Source organism: Hibiscus syriacus, unplaced genomic scaffold (genome assembly GCF_006381635.1).
Source record: "Hibiscus syriacus cultivar Baekdansim isolate YM2019G1 unplaced genomic scaffold, ASM638163v2 tig00110318_pilon, whole genome shotgun sequence".
NCBI lineage: Eukaryota > Viridiplantae > Streptophyta > Magnoliopsida > Malvales > Malvaceae > Hibiscus > Hibiscus syriacus.
In genome coordinates, this window is record NW_024062677.1 from 1,343,025 (window position 1) to 1,361,944 (window position 18,920).

The 18,920-nt window shown below is 33.3% G+C and overlaps 1 protein-coding gene and 1 pseudogene across 1 annotated transcript; both read left to right on the forward strand.

The window, feature by feature from the left end:
- The first annotated feature begins 11,777 nt into the window (after positions 1–11,777).
- Positions 11,778–13,338, forward strand: LOC120117095 (phosphatidylcholine:diacylglycerol cholinephosphotransferase 1-like). The gene is made up of 3 exons (XM_039137434.1): positions 11,778–12,306; positions 12,502–12,639; positions 13,012–13,338. Exons 1-3 carry the CDS (start codon positions 11,887–11,889, stop codon positions 13,312–13,314), a joined length of 861 nt encoding a protein of 286 aa, XP_038993365.1. The 5' UTR covers positions 11,778–11,886; the 3' UTR covers positions 13,315–13,338.
- Positions 13,339–13,672: 334 nt separating this feature from the next.
- On the forward strand, positions 13,673–15,523 carry LOC120117024 (annotated as a pseudogene).
- Positions 15,524–18,920: the final 3,397 nt, after the last annotated feature.

Sequence of the window (18,920 nt, forward strand, 5' to 3'; positions counted from 1 at the left end):
ACATAATACAACGTTTGCATTTAAAAATCACCTGAGTTAACAGTCCCAAAAGGTGAAGCCAGTTGTGATTGGGATTTTAAAGATGATTGCCTTTTGCTTGACACCATATGAGCTTTGGATTTTGATGAGGATCCATATTTTGGTAGAGGAAAAGATGATTGTGATGGCACTGGTGATCCACATGTCAACCTTGTATGACCACTTTCCTTGCACCGACTACATGTCGATCTCTTCTTCTCTTCACCCTTAGACGGTATACGATCGTGACTTTTTGGTCGGCCAGGTAGCCTTCTGTTCATGGCTGGTGGCAAAACTGTTTGTAAGTCATCTGGTATGTCCCACTCAGAAGGATGTGGAATAGGGTAGACAATCTCGGCATAAGTCTGTCGATAAACTTCTGTAGTGTAGCAATCCATAGCGTATGCGCTAGAATCATCTTGGTTTAAATGAAGAGCAACTTTTATAACATGGCCACACGGATAACCAGATGTTTGACATTTCATACAACTACACGTCTTTGCATTTAGATCGACCAGCCCATTTAAGTTATTATCCAGTACTTGAAACAAAGTGTTTGAACATGGTTCAACTCTCCATGACGTTGACTTCACAACACGTTTCGTTATCTTTTTTTCAGTCCATGGTGTAACACGATGTTCCAATGTTCCTGTAAATTTAAATAAACAATACTTAGTAAAATATATGATAAGTTACGAATTCAAAGAAATAATACCTGCATGGTTTCTTTTCTTGTAGTACCACTGTTGAATAGAGGCTCGAAAAAACTCCATTAACATAGTAATGGGTAATTTCCGGGAATGACGACTTAGAGCGTTGATTGATTCTGCACTATTAGACGTCATGAAACCATATCTTGCTCCAAGTTGATGTACTATTGACCATCTTTCAAACCCGACATCTTCTAGTGTTTGAGCACACTGAGGCAAAACACGTCTTAAACAGTTTATATGCTTATTAAAATCCACTTCCCGATAAGCTTTTACAGCCTTCTAGTATGTCCATTTGTGCTTTTTTATACCAGCAGACCTTGATTTTAGATTTCTATACAAATGAACACCACAAAGTCCATGAAAAGCATCTGGGAAACACCTTCTAACAGCGTTGTCAATTGAGTTTGCCCTATCGGATATGATTGTCAGATTGCTAATAGGACCTATGCAATCCCTAAGATGCCCCATAAACCATGTCCATGAATCAGAGGTTTCAGATTTGCCAACCCCGTAAGCTATTGGCAATATCCCATTGTTAGCATCCATGGCTACTGCTAATAAGTTTACTCCAAGGTATCGACCTTTCAAATGTGCTCCGTCAACTATAATAACTGGGCGCATGCAAGTAATAAATGAACGAATCTACAAATAATATACACAAGAAATATATCATTTAAATGTGAAATGCATGTAACTAACAAAATGAGTCAACAAAATTATATTGATTTACTAACCGTAGCACCAATGGCGATAAACAGCAACTCAAAGCGTCCATCTCTATCTGTTTTGATATGAGTTACCGACCCAGGATTTTTCAGCTTTAAATTGTGACAATAAGCCGGCAGTTGGGCAAACGATGCTTCTGGCGACCCCCTCAACAATTCCAAGGCATAACATTTGGCTCTCCAAGCTTGAGAATATGATATACTAATCTTGAACCGAGCATTCATGTCAGTCATAATTTCATGTCCCCGATATACCCTGCCATTCAAAAACATTAACTCAGCCAGAAAACCACCCAACACCTTTTTGTTTGCCTGTCTATGGTGAGGAAAAACTTGGGTTCTTGAACATGTATGTTTATCAATAAAGTCCTAACTTGAAACATTTCGCAATCTTTTATCCTCTTTGCAATCATACGCCACGTACAGTTTTTGTCAATCATACACCTTGTTTCGAAACGATTTTTGCTTGATTTGTTAACTTTTAGTTGATAGCCATCTTCCACACATTTCGTATACAAAGCTATCTTCAAGTCTTCCTTTGTATCAAAACAATCATCTTTCTTGATACGAATAACTTTTATGTAACAATCAACTGCTTTCTTTACCAACTCTTCTTCCGGTATCTGAAGTAATTCTGGCATATTCCAGTTATACTCCCGTGGCATTTTCTTTTCTTCGGGGACTTTTTCTTCTTCTTTTTCTTCTTCAGGATTATATGAATTACAGAACGGATGTTCAACATGTTCATTCACAGTCGTAACTTCCTCCTCATTATCATCAACAATATCTTCCTCGGCAACGGCTGTTTCATCATCAAAATTCGGGTATTGACCAATATCAAAATCATTACACGCAGGGTCTGTTTCTTCTTCTGAAACATCATCAAAATCCGTGTATTGACCAATATCAAAGTCCGGGTATTGACCAAGACCAAATTTCGAATACTGACTAGTACTCACAATTTTTTCTGTTGGCTCATCATCGTCTAATTGGTCAATACGAAAACCGAAATTTGGTGCTGAAAGTTGATTGGGATTTGGATTAGAGAAAGGTTGTGGGTTTTGAGAAAAACTTAGTTGATTACTACCCGCTACTGACCCAACAATACTACTTCTAGGTTCAACAACATACAATGTAACATCATCACTTGAAACACTAATGTAAGCAATGAATCGTTCAACATCTTCATTGTCGGTTAACAAATAAACTTTACCATTTCTCTGATAAGATAGCCTAAATCCACTTAGGGGCTCTAAATTCAATTTCTTTGAAACACGTAGCATTAGAGTTTCATAAGTTAACTTTTTTAATGACAATTTTAGTTGAAGATTCATGGGTAAAGGCATATATTGTAAAACACCATGAACATTCTCCCATGACCCTCCAAAACACAAATCTATCCAAACATGATCAACATTAGATGATTTCATGGTTGTAAAATTTACTAAACAGACGAGCTGCGAAACTAAAACCTGTTGCCGGATTGGGAAGGATGTCGTTGGATATAGGAACGGATGTCGTCGGAGAGAGTGATAGATGGAGATGGAATGAGTTGCGATTTAGGGATTTAGTTTATGATTTGCTGTTGTTGCGTAGTTATATACCCAAAATTTTAGTGTTGCGATTTACAGATTCTCGTTGCGATTTACGGATTATCGTTGCGATTTACAGATTATCGTTGCGATTTACAGATTCTCGTTGCGATTTACGGATTATCGTTGCGATTTACGGATACGCGTTGCGATTTTACGTATTTTCGTTGCGATTTACGGATACGCGTTGCGATTTTTACGGATACTCGTTGCGATAGTAAGAATCGCGTTGCGATTTATATGTTCGCGTTGCGATTTTCATATTCGCGTTGCGATTTTCATATTCGCGTTGCGATTTTGGAAACTTATTTGCGATTCTGGGGATCGCGTTGCGATTTTGTTGGTCATTTTGGCAAATCCAAAAAAAGTTGGTTAAAATCGTATATTATAAGGCATTTTTGGTCACTGAGGCGATTTTCTCATTATTTTATGGGTGTCTAGGAAAAAAGAAAAAATATCTCAAAATTATATACAACTTAAATTAAAATTAAATAAAAATAGTTAACATATATTTACATATAATATATCAAGAAGTGTATTTTACACAAATTTAATGAAAAGGAAAGTGTCTTTTATCATGAATCTCGTACGTTGTAAGATCGAAGTTTATAAGTCCATCCTAAAAGATGTGTATGTCTTGTGTTATATTTTAAAATAATATTTTTTAAAATATTTTACAATTAAATAAATTTATAAAATATCAAAACTTTTCATATTATTTAAAATGGTATTTTTAAAATTTTGCTAGATCCGTAAAATATTCTTAAATAGTGCCTAACAAGTAATTACTTTATGTTAAGGTGATATTTGTGTAAAAAAGCCACATTTTTTCTTGATTTCACTCAAAGACGCCTAGAGATCCCCATAAACAATCCAACACCCTCAAGACGTCGGAAATCCCAAACAAGACGCCAGAAATCCCAAACAAGACGCCGGGAGATCCCAAGCAAGACGCCGGGAGATCCCAAACAAGACCCAAAAAAATCTAGTTCAACCCTGAAGACGTCGAGAGATCCAAAATCTACTGTAGAAAACACCCCATTTGGGGAATTAATCGGATGAACACGTTAGTTTGGGAATTAAATACTCTTTGTAGCGTTATCTGGGCACTTTTGCCTATTGAAAGGTATAAAAATATCACAAGTCATAATATATATAAGTTAAATATCATAATATCAAGTGAAACAAAATGATTCAAATCAACTACAACATAATATTTAAGGTCAATACCTAATGAAATTCATCAACAACTAAATAAAAAAATTACATAATTAATACAAGTATCAGTAATCATAATATTCATTGAAATTGATTCCCTCAAATTCCAAAATATTGGGAAAAACTTCTTCATTAGTTGAACTATCACCGCCATCACCACTTTGAACTTGAAACTCCATAGCATCACTTTGAACTTGAAAGTCTACAGCATCAAGATCTTTATCACATAGTAATATGATAAATAAAAACAAAGTTAAATTTAAATTCCCAAAACAATACTTAACAATTAAAAGTAAAATTGTAAAACATATTAAATAATAAATATAATTATATAACTAAAATAAACAAGCAAAGATTAACCTTCATTATTTTTTGATGATAATTATATAACTAAAATAAATTTGGGGCTGAAAAAATCATAACAAACGGCGTCGTTTTGTTTAATTAAAAAAAACAGAACCGCCGGTTCACACCGGTTTTGCCGATTCCCAACCGATTCTACCGGTTCTTTAACGGTTCATTACAAAACCGATTTTGGAGGCTGACCGGACTTGACAGACAACTGATTCAATTGGTCGAACCGGTCGGTCCGGTCCGATTTCGATAACACTGCTTTTAACTCATTCTTCATTTTTCAACAGTTTATGCAGTGAAGTAACATAAAGTCGGAGTGAAAATAGGTATTTGATAAAATAATATGTATTAATTGGGTGGAAGAAACACTCATTCATTCGAGGTGATTAAGTCTTGTAAACATTATTTATTAAAAAATGGAATATTTCAAACTTTGACCTAGTCTCCTGTGAAGTTTGTGAAGATTTAGTATTTTAAACATTATTTATTAATCACAGTTAGATCAGGATGGTTGTAGCAAGATGAAGTGCGGTTCGGCCAGTTCACCTTTCGGTGCTTCTATGTATTAGTGATGAATCTAGAAATTTAAGAATAAAAATTTAAAATTTTAATATTCTTTTCTTAAAAATTAATGGGATGCAAGTTTTTTTATTTTTTCCTTAACACATTCAACTAAATTTAACTATTTTTTTAAAATAATGAGATGCACTTGATCCCTAAGAGACATAGTGCATCTATCTCTCCCTGCAACTAACTATGAAAATGAATCGAAAATACATGCAAATTAACTAAAAATTTGTTCGATTCTTGAAATTGGAGTCTAAGGTGAGGGATTCCAGGTCGCAAGATATTTTTTTTTTATTTCATTTTGATTAAAAGATGTGTTGTTCTTCAAAAGAATTTTAGATTCGAGAAATTTTGTCTGTATTGATACGTGTGTGTTATCAATAATTAAGAAGATTGAATAAATATTATATTGTAATCATCTCATACTATTAAAAAAATTATGTCGAGTATCAAATGAGAATAGTTAATTGTTGCGGAATACAACCGTCATATAGAGCAAAATCGCAACTGATAATTTGAGAAAATAAAAATTAAGATAAAGAATACACAAATTTTACGTGGAAAACCCCTAAATAATATATGGTAAAAACCACGAACAAAGATAGAAAAATTTCACTATAAGAAAATAGGAATTACAACTTCTCTCGATTTAAAAGGAGAAAACAATAACAATTATCTCTTGATAAAAAGGAGAAAACAACTCTAAAAAAACTCCCTAAATTCTCTAGTATTGAGAGAAAGCTAGAATGGTTTTGGGATGGTTTTGAAGCTAAATGGGTTAGGGTATTTATAGTTGAAGCTTAAGGACTAATCTTGTAAATACCCTAAAGTACAGAGACTAAATTGGGTAATTTTCCCTTGCCAATTTTCAACCAAAATATGCTGCCAATTTAGACCAAAATAGCCGCCCCATTAATGTTGCCATTTTTTTACTTTCAACAATCTACCACTTGAAGATTTGATTGGAACAATCATATCTTCACACCATTCTTTCTACTTGTACCATTCATGTTGCTATTGTGTCTGACAGGTTACAAGAGGACCAACACCAAGTAAATTTATCAGCATTGATTGCCTTCGTTTCTGCAAAAGTCATCAAATTCTTCACTTGTGTATTCTCCTCCATTATCTGTTCTGAAACACTTTATCTTATTTCCAGAATCAAGTTCCACCCGCGCTTTGAAGTTTTTGAAAGTTGAAAACACGTCTGACTTCTTCTTAATAGGGTATACCCTACATCTCCTAGAGTAGTCATCAATAAATGAGACAAAGTATTTTGCTCCGCCTAGGGATGTAACTAGTGCTTGCCATACATCAGAATGAACCAATTCTAGAACATTTTTGCCTCTAGAATTTGATGTGTTGAATTTCAACTAGTGTTGTTTACTTGTTATACAATGCTCACACAAAGTAAGTGATACCTTTGTTAAGCCTGAAAGTAGCTTTTGCTCCACAAGGACTTTCATTCCTTGTTCTGACATGTGTCCAAGTTTCTGATGCCATAGCATTGCAGAATCTGAACTACATGAGGCAACAGAGATTTCTGCATCTAGCAAAGTCTCTCCCTTCAGCATGTACAAGTTTACTGCTATATTTTCGCCTTTCATCACCACAAGCGCTCCACAGAACACTTTCATGATTCCTTTCCGTGTTTCAATATTGCTTGCATTATTATCCAACAATACATAGGATAATAAAATTTTCTTCAAGCCTTTCACATACCGCACATCTCGAACAACTTTAATTGTTCCATCATACATCTTCAATTGGATGGTTCCAACGCCAACGATCTCTAAGGCATGATCATTGCAATTATACACAGATCCTCCTAAGACAGGTTCATAATGATGAAACCATTCTCTTCTTGAGTTCATGTGATATGTTGCTCCCGAATCAATGAGCCATATATCTGTAAATCTTTTTTTACCTTCCACGGTGGTTGACGCTTCACAATATAGAGCATCTCCATCATCTGAAGTGTTTGCGGTATTGCCTTGTGGATTGGAGTTTTTACCTAGACTCCAACAATCATTCTTCAAGTGACCATTCTTTCCACAGTTGTACCACTTTAAATTCTTCTTGCTTCTCGACTTTGATCTACCATATTTGTGACTGTTGCTTTGGTCACGTTCTGTTGATCTCCCTCTCATCGTTGTCAACGCTTCTACTTGTTGCAGATTTACTTATCTGTCTTCCTTGTTCTTGCGTCGATTTTCTTCTTGTAGAACATCAGCTGCAACGTCATCGAAGACTAGACTGGTGACATTACTGTTTGTCAAGTTGATGATGAGTTGATCATACGAATCAGGTAGACTTTGAAGTAGAAGTTCAACACATTCTTGTTCTCATATTGTACATCTTAAGGATATAAGCTGAGAAAATAAAGTGTTCAATGTGTTTAAGTGCTCCGTCACTGAATTAGATTCTGGCATCCGGAGAGTACAATTTCCTCTTAAGGAAAATTTTATTGTGCAACGATGTGGCCTCGTACAATTTGGTGAGATGATCCCATATCTCCTTAGATGTCTTCTTATCCTCGATGCTTGACAATACTTCATCTGCTAATGCTAGATGAAAGTTTTCCATAACATTCTCGTTCATTTCGATCAATTTGTTGTCATCTGTGAAATCTACTGGCCTTTCACTGATAGCTGCTAGACAATCGTCTTTCCTCAGGATGACCTTCATCTTCAATTTCCACAATGAGAAATTTCTCCCATTGAACTTTTCAATATCAAATTTCGTAGCCATAGCTTCTATTACGGATAGCTCTCACTATTTCACTATCGTGAATAGTTCTCTGGAACTTTCAAAGAATGGGTAATAACTTCTTATTTTCTTATGTTGAAGGATTCACCTTTTGGTGGCAACCACAAAGACAATAAGTAGATATTACACACTCAAATCTGGCTCTGATGCCAATTGTTGCGGAATACGTCTATCGGATAGAGTAAAATCGCAACTGATAATTTGAGAAAATAAAAATGAAGATAAAGAAGACACAAATTTTACGTGGAAAACCCCTAAATAATATAGGGTAAAAACCACGGGCAAAGATAGAAGAATTTCATTATGAGAAAATAGGAATTACAACTTCTCTCGATTTAAAAGGAGAAAACAACTCTCAAGAAAACTCTCTAAATTCTATAGTATTGGGAGAAAGCTAGAATGATTTTGGGATGGTTTTGAAGCTAAATGGGTTAGAGTATTTATAATTGAAGCTTAAGGACTTATATTGCAAATACCCTAAAGTGTAGGGACTAAATTGGGTAATTTTCCCTTACCAATTTTCAATCAAAATGTGTTGCCAACTTGGACCAAATCAGCCGTCCCATTAATGTTGCCATTTTTTTTACTTTCAACATTAATTTCTATTGGTATAGATTTGTTGTCTAACAAAAACAGTTCAAGAAGTAATTTGAAAAGTGTTCATTCGATTAATTATTTCTTTGCCATTTTAATTTTATTGATCGTTTGATACGTTGATTTTGGGTTTATATGGTTGAAGCTTTTAAAATTGAACTTCAACGTACAAAGATTCTCTTTAGTTTGTAGGCCTACCAATGATTAGTAAAAGAAAAAGAATTCATTTACTTTATAATCTCCAACAAGACAAAATAGCTTTTGTCAGTGGAATAATTAAAAAATGAAATAAAATCTAGAAGAATGTGTCTTTGAATCTATAAAATGCAAATTTTGATTTTGTTTCGTAGTTCAACACAGAAACATAGTGTCAGAAACCTGAACCATTGGCTTGCATTGAAAAAGTTTCTTAGTTCCTTTATTCTTTAATTATCCCAAGCTGCAATTCTGATTAATGTCAGATGCACTTATTGTGTGTTAATTAAACAACAAATGATTAATTTACGAGCTTAAATTTAAGATGTACAAAACTGTAATTACAAGCCCTTCCATTTCCCTTACAAAGACAGCAAAACGAACAACAAGAATGTTGTTAACTGAGATAACCTAACAGAAGCTGAAGTTTTTTGAACTGCTCCTGTTGATACATTCATTGTTCTTTTCATACCACCATTGATGCTGGACAAGTGCTGCACTGTCTTTGCTATACCGGGTTTAGATGCATCACATAAACCGATGCCCCTATCAGAGGATGTATCCAGGGAATCTTCAAAGCCATTATTTGCATTATAACAGAGTCCTGAATTGTTATTAAGCCTAAGCTTACGACCCATCTTCCACACCATTCCTCTCCCAACCGGTTAAGTGATTATCATTCAGTCTCAGCTCACTAACATTCTTCAAGTCCCTGAAGTTACTTGGAATCGAACCGTTAAAGTGGTTTCGTCGAGATAAACTGCCCGAAGGCTGCCCAACCGGCCTATTGACTCTGGGATCGGTCCGTGTAAATTCATGTTTGATAAAACTAGGACCATTAAATCCTTCATCCCATCAAAACAATCACTAGGAATAACAGTTGGCAACTGTTTCCTACTCAGGGGGAACTTCATAGAGTCCGATGAGCAGTTTCGATCAAGGCCAAGGGTTGGGCGGAAAAGAAAATGCCCCACTGTGGAAATGCTTATTGGAAAAAGAGTTACTCCACCAGAAATGGATACAATGATGGATCCAGGGCCTAGTCATAGTTGCTAGTAATAGATGAGATGCGACCTTGAGACTGAATGGGTAAATATCTTTCAATAACAAGCTATGAAAACCGTACATTGTATCTTTGTAGGTTAATATAATGTAAAGCATAAAATATCGTAGGAACAGTTTGTCTTTTGTAGTAAACTAAAGCATAAAGCTTGGTAATGTTTAATATGTTACTTTCTCGAACACATTGGCTATTTCATGGCATTAATTAGAGTATTAAAACTTGTTCCAGACGTTGAATGGATGGTTAACCAACTCATTTATTGGGACGGTTGATGAACAAGACGCATCAACTGGGGTAGTTTTCATCATGTAAAATATCATAAATTAGGTTAATTAGACGGCATTAATCGGTGAACATTCTCAACTAATACCTTGAGTTTGATCAATACAAGTAGTACAATATTTATTCAATATTAAGAGTGATAGATTTTGAAAAATATTTTAAAATGGACATTTTATATGGAGTGCATATAAATAAAATTCCATAATGCATACTATTAATAAAATAGACTAACATAGAAAAATTTAAATTTTAAGATAATTACGTATCCCTTAAACAATACCTACATCTACGACTGAACATGGGGGGGGGGGGTTCCATGGTCGAATTGAATCCTGTCGACTGTGATGCATTAATTTTCAGATCCAAAAAACAACCACCAAACCGTCAATCTAGTTGTTGAAACCTCAGACTCATCAATCAATCACCCCTTATATATCTCACCATTAATTTCTTATATGTAATTAAGATTAATCACGCATTGTCACTCTTTTGTTTAGAACTGTAAATAAGGGATGAAAACATATATTTCATTTTTATTATTTATATTAAATATCATTTTGATGGTTTTCTTAAGATTTGATTTAGTCATTAGTGTATTTATATTGAATTTTAAAATTCACTGTGATTTACTTATTCTTAATTCTAAAAAAAGTACTTTTCATTAAAATACGTAAATATATAAATTATTACATTTTAAATTCTAAATTCATCGAATAATTTCTAAAATTTTATAAGCTAATTCAATAAAACTTTAAAACTATAAAAAACAGAAATATGTAGATTGGAATTTTTCAAATTTTCACTTCGGATGTGAAGAGTATTCCACGTTTTAATTCTGTTTTATTATTTAATCCACGTATGATTTGAACTTTTCAACTTTCCACTGCAACTTGGATCCGTTTGAAAAGTCTTTCATTCTTTTATTCTATTTTATTATTCAATCCATATATGCTTCAAAGGAGCAGGCAATTGTAAATAAGAATTATAATATTTAAACAAAATCGCGGTTGTTTTTAGAGATCACATGATTGATCACTGACGATTGCAAGGATGATTGAATGTTTATTGTCAAATAATTGAAAATATTTATAACAAATATTATCTTATAATTACCTTTAACTTAATAAAAAATAGATATAAATAATTTTTAAATATTTATTAATGTGACTTGAATAAAGTACACAAATGATCCATCGAATCTAGGATATTATTTTATTAAATCTTCAAACTATTAAAAGTTATAAATGGTCCCCCAAATATAGAGAGTTACTTTTTTGAATCCCTCGACTATTAAAAGTTACAAAATGGTCACCTGACTATTCATTGTGTTCCAAACTCGTCATTTTTTGTTAAAAATTTACAACAATCCGAGTTAGACGTTAACTTGCTAACTGATATATGATAAAATCTGACTTTATAATCTCAAAAAACTATTGTATCTTAGTCTACATGTTAACGTTTAGCTCAGACGATAGTTAATTTTTTAACAAAAAAGAACGAGTTTAGAATATAATAAATAATTAAGTGACCATTTTATAATTTTTAATAGTCGAAAGATTCAACAAAACAACCCTCTATAATTAAAAGATCATTTTATAAATTTAATAATTAAGACTCAATAAAATAATATATTTATTTGTTTACTTTACCCATAAAAAAAACAACCAACTAAAATTTAAAGTTGTTCTTTTTGGGGGATAATTTTCTGACGTACAATTCTTTGGAAAACCCGCCGTTGCATTTTGTACCCTTTATACTCTTCTCATGTTTTCCTTCTTCTAACACTGTTAACAACCATGAAACAGTTATCTTCCTCTAATGTCTCCGGTATCACCGCCACCACAACCACCCTTCTCAGCTCTCCTTATAAGCTTTCCAAAAGGGGTAACAGCAAAAGCAACAACGTTAAAGTTATGCGTAACAAGAAAGCAGGCGTTCATGGCAATGTTGCTTATTATAATGTTGGCGGCGTTTATAGTGGTAAACCCTCGTTCATGATGTGGACACTCCATGATGTTGTTAATGTGATGAGATATCATCGGATACCGTGTGTTTTCGCGGCGGGGCTATTGTTTTTCATGTACGTAGAGTACACGCTCCGGATGGTGCCCGATTCTTCTCCGCCCTTTGACTGGGGGTTCATCGTCACCCGCTCCTTCCATCGCGCGTTGGCTTCGTGGCCGGAACTTAACACGCTCTTAGCAGCTCTTAATACGGTACTTGAAACCTCTTAAGTTTCCGTTTCATTTCTTGAATTGAATTGCCTGATGTAACTGTGATACTGTTCACAGTTTGCATGTTGAATTTGTTTGCAATATTAACCCAAAAATGAAAAAAAGAGAGGAAAATAAATGTCAATTTTCCAGAAATCATTAAAAAAATAGTTTGAATCCAACTTTGGTTGTGTTTAGGTGTTCGTTCTGATGCAAACAATTTATATAGTATGGGCATGGGTAATCGAGGGTCGGCCAAGGGCTACAATTTCTGCTCTGTTCATGTTTACATGCCGTGGGATTCTTGGTTACACAACGCAGCTCCCATTACCTCAGGTTAATATTTTTATCTTAGTACTCTTCATTTCCTCCTCCCCTTTTCAGTTCTTGCTTTCATTTTCCCAGCATCATTTTTGTCAGTTTGAAATTGCCAATCAAATCCTTCCAACATTTGAAACGCTTGATTTCATAGAATTAGTTTGATTATCATTTAACCTTAACACAATAATTGATTGATTCCCAAATTGCGAGAAAGTTATTCCAGTGTCTATTTTTTCTATTCAAAAACTTGAAACTAAGACCTTGCTTAAAGGCATCATCCTCTTTCTCACTTAGCTTAATAGACATTGATTTTATAAAGATACATATAAAACATTGTGGTGTATTTTGATTAGAGAAGTTATTGATTTGGTTGATGATGAATGGCAGGAAGTTGTAGGGTCGGGGGTGGATTTTCCAGTAGGGAATGTGTCATTTTTCCTGTTCTTCTCAGGGCATGTTGCTGGGGCAGTGATTGCATCCTTAGACATGAGGCGAATGCAGAGATGGAAAATGGCTTGGTTATTTGACACTCTCAATGTGCTTCAATCGCTGAGGCTGTTAGCTACCAGGGGTCACTATACTATTGATTTGGCTGTTGGTGTTGGCGCTGGAATTTTGTTTGATTTGCTTGCTGGTAAATATGAACAGAGCAAGACAACTAAAGGCTGCACTTTTTATCGTGGTATTTAAGAGGTTTGTTAGATCGACTCTTTTTAAAGATTTCCAAATTTAGTTTACTTATTAATATTATTAAGAGGTTGATGTTCAACAGATTCAGAAATCCAATCTTTTACATTAGGTGCTTGATATATTTATCATACTGCCATAATTATATTTGCGGAAACTGGCTGTGTCCTGTGGTAAATGTGCCTTATATTTACACATTCCATCCGAAGTTCTAAAGATCCATTCCACCTAGTGAATCAAATTTGTTTCGATCATGTAGAACGGTTCGAGTTCGTATCATACAACTGGTTGGTACCAGGAAGATGATTGATTCATCAAATACTAGGACACTGCTAAATGAATGTATTATCTGATACCGGCTATGTATGAGATATGTTGCTGGTCAACATCTGAATCGATTGGGCATGACCTGTCATCGATGTTAGCTAGAGGGTTGTATAAATGCGAGCTCAGATCCATGCACCCCGGAATAAGATCAAGGCTGCATCGATCACCCTGCAAGAGTGTTGGTTGCAGTTATAGAGTTCAAACATTGAAAAAATGATGCAACTTTGAGAAATAATAATGAAACCAAGATATAGGAGAGAGGAGATTCAATTAACATCACATCTATTCATATTAATATCTTTTCAATTAACATCTCTTCATGAAATCATCTAATCTCCTCGTGTTAATATCACATCACATTAGTGTAAATTGAAATGCATCGCTTCAATTAATTAATAAAATTTAAACATTTAATATTATTAAATATTATTATTATATGTATATAAAATATAAATACAAAAGATTAATATTACATAAACCACCAAATATAAAATTATTTAAGAGTAAATGCATAAGTTTCCCTGGCTGAAGTATTCAACTGGTCTGTTTGCCTGTAAGGTTCATCCCAATCATCTCCATTTGTGAATGAAAAGATAAAGTTCAATGCTGCCAAGGGAAATATAGAGTGTTGGGGAGAGAGTTAAACTTTGTGCGTCTTTTTCCTCTGCCCACTTTCTTTTCCTACAATCCACATTTTCATTCCACCGTGATAAATACTTGTGTAATTCTGACAGCAACCCGAAATCTTCAAATTTTGGCATTTCAAGTGCAAACTGACCATTGCTTCTATAAACCCACTTTTTCTTTTGAACTCACCAGTTGAGACCACAATGGCTTTAATAACAGCAGCGTGGTTCTTAAAGAGATCCACATTTTCATTTGATTGTTGGGTTTGGTTGTTCCAGGGGAACCCAATTGATTGGGTAAGCACACACAGTTACCACCACCAGTTTTGTGATTCTGAAAGAGATCCCCATAGCCCAATTGAAGGGTTTTGGTTTAGACACATGAACTGGTTCTTTGATACCCAAAACTGTTATTGAAAAGGTATTTCTCTTTTTCTTTCTCAAACATGCGAGATGATGGAAATTGATGTTTTGTATCAACGGAACATTTGCAGCGTGAGGAATCAAGCAATGTTAGGGATTTAGAGAAGCAACCCTTCTACAGGTACCTTCAAATTACCTATATTCTCCACCCAATTGCATTTGGAGTTCTTCTCTATGCCCTTGGTGATAGGGATGGACCTAGAGAGGAGCAGGTCGACTAAAAGTTTTAAATTCTTATATATTTCAGATATTTTCTTTATATTTTTTTATTGAAAATATGTTTTTGTCCCATAAAATTTCTATGCTTAAAATTTTATAAATTTATCTCTCCTAACATAAAATCATACATTTGTTTATGCTTGGTGGGTTCCATTCCTAATTTGGGGAATGGTAAGCGACTTCTTCCATTTTTCTATCATTCTTTAGCCTATATATATGTAGTTCCTATAAGATTCTACTGTTCATGAGTTAAAAATGCATCAGTTAATTGAAGATAAATAAGCAAATAGCATGCATTGTCATGAGAGCATTGCAGGGTGTGAGGATTTTATGGGTTTACCACATCACTTGGCTTGTAAATTCAGCTTCCCATGTCTGGGGAATGCAAGCATGGAATACTGGTGATCTATCCAAGAACAATTGGTATTATTTACTCCCCTCAGCCACTACGGCTCATGTGAGTTGATTTTTCTTCATTTTCAGACCGGATGACATTGCTTGCGTTTGGAGAAGGTTGGCACAATAAACACCATGAATTCGAATACTCGGCTCGGCACGGTTTCAAATGGTGGCAATGGCAATTCGATCTGACATGGTATGTAATCAAATTCCTTTGAAATCTTTTGAAGTAAAAGAATATATCCATCATAAAAGAAAAAAAATTGTGACGTTCTTTTAGTTTTAATTAATATGACCGTATGATTCATGTCTATAACATAAATCTTTCATGTTTTACAAATTTATTATTATTTTTGAATATTTTCTGTTTTAAGTATGTTTTAAATTATAATTAATATGATAAGATGTGAAGTTAAATTTTAATTTTATCATTGAATAACATTTATTTCATAGTCTTATGCCAAAAGAATCAAGTTGCAGATTCGAGTCTGCAAATGAGTGCGAAACTTGTTACGTTTGATAATCTTGTTCCTGGGGTATGTCACATCTGCTGTCAACTCTTAGGGCTTAGCCTCCTTGCAACACAAAATATTAATTATTTCAAATATTAAAAGGCAATTAAAAGATGGATTCGGTCCAATTTGTGTGGGAAACTTGTTACGTTTGATTCCCTTGTTACAACATAAACATCACTGTGCAGATAAGCCTATTGTTGGTTTATTTTTTAAAATAATTTGAGATAATTATATATTAATATTTATTTAAGATATTTCTTATTATTAAAATCGTTTAATAGGTTCAATTGTTGGTTTAAAACTTAAATGTTTTATTTCATGTAAATTTGTATATGTACAAGTTAAAAATTTAAATTTATTTTGATCTAAATTATATCATGTTTAAAGTTATTTTAACATCTTCTTATTGTCAGTTCATTTATTTATGTATAATAATTAATTTTAATTATTGTTAGATGAATGTACTCATTATTTTTACGATACTTTTACGTACATATTAATTATAATTAGAAAATTTCAAAATCACTGAATTAAATCGTTTATATATAATTATTTTTAAATATAAAATTATCATGATTTTAGGATTTCTAATGGTTTGCAACGTAATCTACTTGGAGAGAGAAATTGACGTTTGAACGGAATGCAACAATAAACTTGAATGTGCTGTTTCATAATAAGTTGGTTTTTCTTTAATTTATGATAATGATCTAAAAATATTAATATATATGTGTCGCAACCGTCTTTCGGTTGGGTCCCGAAATTGGGCATTAACTTAGGAAAATATGGATTGGAGTTGCCACTGACCACTTTAAAACGAATTTAGGTGGGTCGGACACCATTTTACCTTATCTGCGTTGTACCAGAAACGTGTCGAGTTCGGGATTCGGTTACGGTCAAGGAATGTTAGCACCCTTGAACCGCCCTTTTGGTACCACATAATTTTCAGTTGTCTTAAATTAAGAAAATTGTAATTTTAAATAAAAAGGTAAAATTTGATCCTGATTACTTACCTTAGATTGATTTGAAAATATCCTTAAAAAATCGAGAAATTTGTTAAATAAACAAGGTAAAGAAAATAAATAAGATAAAGAGAATAAAATAAAAGGAAAAAATAAAATAAATAAATAAAATAAGAAAAAAATAGTAAAGTAATAATTATATATAGTAATATTTGAAAAAGGAATATATATATATATATATATATATATATATATATATACACATCAAAGTATTAATAAATAAATAAGCTATATATATACAACAAATATTTAAAAATAGAAAAGTTACCCTCTCACTTCACCGAAAGTGGGGGGCTTTAGTCAGAAATAAGATAAAAAGAGGAAAGTGGGAGAGACTTTAGTTAGAAATAAAACAAAAAATGGGTCCTCTAAGTTAGTAGTATATATATATGTTTAATAATAATAATGATAAAGACACAAGTTTTTAAAAATAATATAATAATGAATAAAAAATGAAAATAATAAAAAATAATATATATATATATATATATATATATATATATATATATATATATATATATATATATAAAGTTATAAGATATTATGTAAATAAATAAATAATCAAATAAAAATAATTAAGAATATATATTAATAATAGGTATAAAAATAAACTATTAAAAGTATAAAAAAATATATATAACTAGATAAAGATAATTACAATATATATAGTAATAATAGACTTATAAGTAAAATATTAAAGAAATATATATATATAATAAAATATAGTAAAAAAACAAATGAAAATAATTTAAATATATATATATATACGTATAATAATAACATGAATAATAAAAATAAATGAATAAAATATCCCTATAATAAATAAAGGGACTAATATAGATTTTTAAAAAGTTCTTCCCCTCCTTTAACCGATAATCAAACCGGTTTTTCAAAATAAGCCTCGAGGAAGCGTAGATCTAAGAGAAAAGATCTCGGTTCCCTTGTGTTCATCGACCCTTTCAAAGTAAAAACGGAAAAGAAAAAGTGAAACAAGCCACATGCAAGCGAGAATCGAAGCAATATAGGTAAAAATACCTCTTTATTTCTCTGTTGAAAATTACAAGCGAATCTTGGGACTTATTGCATATTTACTTTGGGTATTTTTGTGTGCGTAATTCCGTATGATAATCGTATCCCCTGGTATGGTAATTACAAGGCTTATTTATAGTACTAAAAAACCCTATTTTAGACTAGTATTTGAGTCCTAATCCAACTCTATTTTAGACTAGTATTTGAGTCCTAATCCAACTATTCTTTTTTGGTTACATGAAGACTCCTCGGTTTGCAGGACAAAATCTGGTGTCTTCAGCTGCCCCTCTTTGCTCATTATCGTGTAACAAAAAATGGAGCAAAGATTACAAGACACAAATTTTGTCCATATCGAATATCCTCTGTCGTAGAGTTGAAATCATTGTGAGGTTGAGTCAAAATTGGAAAATTCTGAGCACGAAATCCTTCATCGTGAAGTTGAAAACGAGCTCAAAGCTTTTGACAAGTGGCCTCTGAATCATCTTCTGGCTCAAGATACTTCGTCGTGAAGGTGAAACTTGACCTGAAGACTTTGGTGTTGTGATGTTACAGATGACCCCTTCATCATGAAGTTGAGTCAATCCGTTGGGGTATAATACCCTTCGTTGTGAAGTTGTATATGTATATGGCCCATTCGTCGTGAAGTTGAGCATGAGAATTGGATATCCTTCGTCGTGAAGTTGAAATCCAAGTAGGTTGTATTGTTCCGAGTCCAATATCTTCCGTCGTGAAGTTGAAATTGGCTCTGGAACTGGAAAATTGTTTGTTGACAGCCAACCGCCCCTTCGCTATGAAGTTGAGCTTGTGATGTCTTGAGTCTAATATCATTCGATGTGAAGTTGAAATTGACCCTGAAATTGGGAAATTATTTGTTGACAACCAGCCGTCCCTTCGTTGTGAAGTTGAACTTGTGTCTTCTCGAGTCCAATATCCTTCGCTGTGAAGTTGAAATTGGAAAATTATTTGTTGACAACCAGCCGTTCCTTCGTTGTGAAGTTGAACTTGTGGTCTCAAGTCCAATATCCTTCGATGTGAAGTTGAAATTGACCCTG

Excerpts from the sequence above, each read along its gene's own strand:
- LOC120117095 (XM_039137434.1), top strand. The coding sequence starts at position 11,887 with ATGAAACAGTTATCTTCCTCTAATGTCTCCGGTATCACCGCCACCACA. Across the intron at positions 12,307-12,501 it reads TCTTAGCAGCTCTTAATACG|GTGTTCGTTCTGATGCAAAC; the intron begins GTACTTGAAACC and ends GGTTGTGTTTAG. Across the intron at positions 12,640-13,011 it reads CGCAGCTCCCATTACCTCAG|GAAGTTGTAGGGTCGGGGGT; the intron begins GTTAATATTTTT and ends GATGAATGGCAG.